This window comes from Anolis carolinensis, chromosome 4 (assembly GCF_035594765.1).
Source record: "Anolis carolinensis isolate JA03-04 chromosome 4, rAnoCar3.1.pri, whole genome shotgun sequence".
NCBI classification, from domain to species: domain Eukaryota; kingdom Metazoa; phylum Chordata; class Lepidosauria; order Squamata; family Dactyloidae; genus Anolis; species Anolis carolinensis.
The window spans coordinates 230,461,429-230,467,428 of record NC_085844.1 but is presented as its reverse complement, the minus strand read 5'-3'; the positions used below and the strand labels follow the sequence as shown (position 1 = coordinate 230,467,428).

Genomic DNA, 6,000 nt, shown 5'->3' with positions numbered 1-6,000 from the left:
ACTATAATAAAATGAACACACATTCTTTCATCGAAAGGACACAAAAGAGTAATATAAATCCAAGTTTGTGTAAAGTCAGACCTGGATTTGGCTAACACCTGGATGGAAGACCAGAAGCATACTACTGTTAAGTTCTATCATGGAACAAATGTGGAGTATCTATGTAAAAGGTTGGTTAGTTTTCAAGTATATTCCACTTCAGCTGTAATGAAGGCAACCATTTCATTTTCAGTTCCAGAGCTTTCCATGAAATTATGTGATTTTTCTTTTATTTCCCCCCTTGTGATGAATTAGGATTTAAAGGGGCATGCTCTGTATTGTGAGCTCTCTAAATGATTTCTACTTTTGCAACCAATAAGTTGGTACCTACACAAATACATCATGATCTGGAGGAGACCACCAAATCATCTTTAAAATCTCCAGACTTCAGGATAAGACATTATTGAAAGTTTGCAAATGGCAAATTAACAATAGTTATAGGTTTTTTTATTATCATGTTCATAAAAATATGACTAACATATAACTCATGACAATTTGACTTTTGTAAAATCAAAGTTCATTTAGTGGCATTGATGTACATCACACATTGAAGTGGTAAGAAAAATACTGACATTTTGACATATTATACATGTTCATGTAAAAATCATGTTGCATAAAGATTTTAGTTAGAAAATGCAGAGGTCACAAAAGTACATGACAATAACTTCCTAAGTCAGGGTGGAAGAACAATGATTTCACAGTTCAGCTTGACTTCATCTGGAATTATACAATAACTCCAAAAAAGTGTACCACTGTAGCCATATTTCGCTCTTTCAGATAAGGTGCACTTAAAGGCTAGTCCATCCCCAAATTGCTTTAGAGGGGTTTACATTTGTCTCACTGTTGTAAATAAGTACAAATAACACAAGAACTTTCATTCTGTGATGAAGAAGCCCAAATTATTTGTTCATACATAATGAGATATGCTTCAATCAAAAATTGGGAATGTGTGTATTACACATACACAAAAACATACAACAGAATATTAAAACAATAAAAATCTAAGTTTCCTTACTTAGATTCTGGATTTTACATTTTAAAAAATGCATACACATTAAGCCTTCATGTATTCCTCCAGCACAAGACAACACCCTCCCCATAAGATGCTAATGGTTGAAGTTTAAGAGGTAGTATATGAAAGTTTACATCAGTCTGATTACACTGAAGTCCAGTACTGTATTATATATAAAATTAATTTTTAATATTATGTTTCAGCAATTTGATTGAATAAGACTTAGTAAAAATACAGTTGTGATAGAAAGGTTATAGTTCTGTCATCACGGCAACTGCATTCCTCTGCAATTATATGCAGTGCAGTCTGTCATTTCAAGAGCAGAAGACATGAAGCCTTTTGCTTATTTCCCTCCATCTCTAACATTGACTGCTTTTTTTCAAATCCCAAAATTTTATTAGGCATTCTGAAATAGCTTCAAACCAAGTTTAGGTTTTTTTTTTTTTTTACAAGTGTGCACGTATAGGATATGGAGTATACTCCATTTCATTATGCAAGCAACTTGGTTGAAACTATGATCTTATGGAATAAAATGTAAGCATAGTATAATAAAACAATTCCTTAAGCTGGTAACTGCAGTGAAATATATACAAAAAACATGCAAATGATTGTAGCACGTACCAAAAATCAAAGCAAATGAATTAAACAGCATAACAAACCTATACATTTTCACAATAAATTAACATCCAACTCTTTCACCAATATTTTGGTTCCCATGCTTCCATGTTTGATCAAATCCATTTTACAATTCATCTAAAGTACAACGCATGTTAGATCCATAGTAGTACCAGGCAAACACTTCAATGATGAAAAGGTGTGCAACCAGTCGTCTCCATTTGTGTGGCAATCAAGTGGACTCCACTTTAGTCATAAGTACGTGAAGAAAATGGTATAAACATATACACAAAAGATAAATTAAAAGATATCCTTAGCTGAAAGCTTTATAAAAAACCTTTTTGTCACAGGGAAATCAACTCAACAAACCCAATAAAACTCACTGATTTGTGAGAATACAACCTGACATCTTGATGGAACTCTTCCACTACATCTTTACCTCGTTAAAAATTCCAATTATAAATTACCTGATAGCCAAATCCAACATTTGAACTAGCCCTTGGATTTACAAATGTTACACTTTGAAAATCATTCCATTTCAGACATAGAAAACAGGAGACACTGTAAACCAAGGGTACAGTTGAAGTACAAAATAAATAACATTTGTAGACTTTCACATGACGGGTACAATGGAAACAGCTCTATAGAGTGAGCCCAAGGTAAAAATATCCTGTGTGAATGAGCCCTTGTGGTCTTGGCTGTGATAGCAGCAGCTCTGGGAAGCTGAAAGGACCCATGCTTTCCATTTACCCCAAAGCTTTGGAACTGGACATTGTGGGAAATTAAATGCATGGCTACATCCAGCAACCTAGAAATATAACAATAACAACAAAAAAGATGATGGAGGGAAGAATACAAACATCTGTACTAGGTCCTGCTTGTGTTTTTGCAGGTCTCAGTGTCTAGATGTTGATCCTATCCCTGCAATTTTCCCACTGAAATACAACGAAAATTCCACAGATGTCAATACTCCTGGATTACAGCATAACATTCAAGATCTTATTTCCTATCACCAAAGGGCACAAATATATAGCCACACATTGTAGATCAAACAATTTACAGTGGAGATTTTATCAGTAGTAGATCACAATACAGCAAAGTATTTGTTTTCAAAAAGGTAAAACACAGGTATTCCTCTGAATTATCCAGTGTATCATTAAGTCCAAGAGCCCCCTTCTAATTTTATAAATTTAATTAAATTTTGTAAGAAAAGGAAATTGATCAATTTTAATTATTTAAAATATTTTAATTAGCATAAAATTGTTGTAGTTAGTTCTTATGTTTCATTAATGTTTTTGTGCTGAAATACGGTATGCCTTGGGCTAATGCTCACATGAAGACAAAACAGCACTGAAATTTACAATTCTATGGTTGATAACACATGCAGCCAAATCCCAAGGCAATAAAACATGAAAAGCAACATTACCTATCAATGTACAGTTCATCTCAAAAACATCTCTGGAAAAATGCATCTGCAGAATTTTAAGTTACAGCAATGCTGTCCTGTCTGACAATGAAATAAGAAACACTCCCATGTTCCGATATATTATTCATTTAGTTATGTACCAAAATGGAATAAAAGACATGTCTCAAAACTTCATTCTGGAGATCTAAAAAGCTACTGGAATACGGTTATCTGAGATCTATACTGTTTTCAATACAGCCAAGTTAAAAAGAAGTTATGGCCTCTTGATTTCAGAAACTCAATAAACCGAAGCAGTTTCACAAAGTTATGATTGTCCCATCTTCTTCTAAGGTCTTCTGTTCTGAGTCCTGGTTTTGAAACTCCATGTTAATGCTGCTCGTTGAACAATACAAGTTTGCTTCTCTGGAAGAAATGAAGCCATTTTGCATGGACTCATGAAGGGTTTCAGTTTGTGTCAACGATTCCAGGCTTTCACTGGAAGGAGCAGCTTTTGGAATTTGTTGTGGCTCACCGTTGTCTTCAATAATGATATCATCCTCATCACTGTCTTCCTCTTCTTCAGGTTGGTACGTTGACACTGTATGTGGAGTGTAACTAGGAAGGCTGGTATCTGTGGATTGTCCTGAGCTACCAGACGTCCGGCTGTTCCTAACAACATTGTTCCTCTGGTTCGCTGGTCGCACAGTAATGATCAAGTTACGGCTGTTGGCAATCATCATGTCTGTAACCTGATCAAGGCTTTTCCCTGAAACTTCTATACCATTCACTTCCAGAACTTCATCATTGACAGCCAATAAACCTGTGCTTTGAGCCAGGCCTCCAGGAACAAGCCTGGATATGAAAATCCCTGGAACTTTCTCTAGCCCATGGGATGTCACTCTGACACTAGAGCCATCCCGTATATAAAATCCTAGTGGCTTATCAGTTCCATATTTGTATAGCCGCACTCTGCGATGGGTTTCTGGGAGTATGTCTACATCTATAATAGAAGACACCGGTCTGAAGTCTTGTGGCATACTAATCACAATGTGCGGCTTTTTCCTATGGTTGTCTGGACGCAGCACATTTGTTAAGACATTTTTCTTCCTTGTCAAGGTATCTGTCCCAAAGGCACTGTAGTCAGCGTCTTCTGCAAAAACAAAAGAGGCAAGGGAGAGAAATTGCACATTAGTAAGGTTCAAATGCAATGTTTGAAGTTTCAGTCACTCTAAAGAACAATCAATAACAGTTTTTGGCATAGTATTGGGTTGTTGTTGTGGTTTTTTTGCATTTTTAAAAAATGCATTTTAAATTCCAGATATTTTAAAAGCTAGCCAGTCTGTTGCAAGAAAATTGATAAAAACAGTGAAAGCTATAGAAGCAAGCCAGAGAAGTACATGGATCATCATCAGTCTATTTTCCTCCGGTTCTGTTTAAAACAGAGGAATTTCCTATACAGAAAGATATAAAAAGAAATCCCAGACATGGAGAACTGGGCCTAGCATCTAATCAGATCTACCAAAATTTCCTATAGCCAAAGCTGCTCATATTGTTGAGGCGTCTTGATCTAATTTTGTGGGAAAAGAGTAGCAGTCCCTATCTCAACCGTCACCTGTTCTTTCTGAATTGTAATTCCCATCCTAACTAGCATGGACAATGGCCAGAGATAGGAATTAGTTAAAAATAGGGATGACTCTCTTCTCCTATCCCATAACTATTTGCTCTTAGTTGGGGTGCAACCATACAGGAGGGCTTCCACATGCCTATATTTTATTCTATGCACCTATGATCAGAAGGCTCTCAGTCAAGCATTTTTAGTATAGACATTTGTACTAGAAGATGATTTAAGACAGGTGGGGCCTTGGAGTTGAATCTGACACAATAGTGGCCTCACAGATGGCAATGCTCCTTCCACATGACACCAGTATGGGATGTTTTCTGAAGGCAATCCTCTGTGGCTTAGTTTTGGCCTAGAACTCCTAGAAATCCCAGCTAGTTTCCCAGCTGTTAGGATTTCTGGGAGCTGAAGGCCAAAACATCTGGGGACCCACAGGTTGAGAACCACTGGCTTAATTGATTGCAAGAGGAGTTTCAAACCAAACTATACTGGTATTTTTATTTTTTATTATTATCTTAGGCTTTAGGAGCCCCCGGTGGTACAGTGGATTAAACCACTGAGCTTCTGAACTTGCTGACAAAAGGTTGGTGGTTCAAATCTGGGGAGTGGGGTGAGCTCTTGCTGTTAGCCCCAGCTTTAAACCTTTACCTTATCTTAGGTTTTATATTGGAAAGTGGCCCTCAATACCTTCTTTGAAAATGATTCCAACTTTTGGGAGTGAACAAGATTCCCACTCTTGGTTTACAAGATATGCACTTAGAATTCTTTCCTCAAAGTATAAATCTCTGTTATGTTCTCCTTTTTCTCGAGTTTCAGTATATTAGGATAAAAAGAATGGGGAAAGGCAAACAGCCAGTGGACCAGCTCCTGCCAAATACTTGGATGTTATCCAAATGACCTGGTTTTAATCTGAAAACAAATACCATTCCACAAGTTTTCTTCCCTGCCCCTCACTGAGAGTAGGTAAAATGGATGGTAAGAGACTAAATAAGTAACATATTCAAATATTGGAAGATACTTCTAGCAAGAAGTTAAACCACAAACTAATGCTCCTCACGCCCTGGAGCTCAAGCTGAAAAAAGTTCTTGAGTTGATTTTAGACAGCTTTTAGCAAAAGGATTGTTTTGCTAAAAAGCTACTTCAAGAAGGAGAATTTGTAAACTTCATTTGAATCCACTGCTTAACTAAATTTATATATAGATGTCAATCAGAGAAATAAAAGTTATGGTTCCTCACATACTTAGCTAATTAATCAATGTCTTCTAATTTATAGCTCTTCGGGACAAGTTGAACATTTCACCCTAGGTTGAA

At 36.4% G+C, this 6,000-nt stretch overlaps 1 protein-coding gene across 1 annotated transcript in view; it reads right to left on the bottom strand.

The window, feature by feature from the left end:
• Window positions 1-469: 469 nt before the first annotated feature.
• The window catches only part of pard6b (par-6 family cell polarity regulator beta), a 49,395-nt gene continuing 43,864 nt past the window's right edge, over window positions 470-6,000 (bottom strand). Inside the window, exon 3 of the mRNA XM_062979750.1 lies at window positions 470-4,221. Within this exon, the coding sequence (XP_062835820.1) occupies window positions 3,389-4,221 (833 nt within the window). The 3' untranslated portion in view covers window positions 470-3,388. The remainder of the gene's footprint in view (window positions 4,222-6,000) is intronic.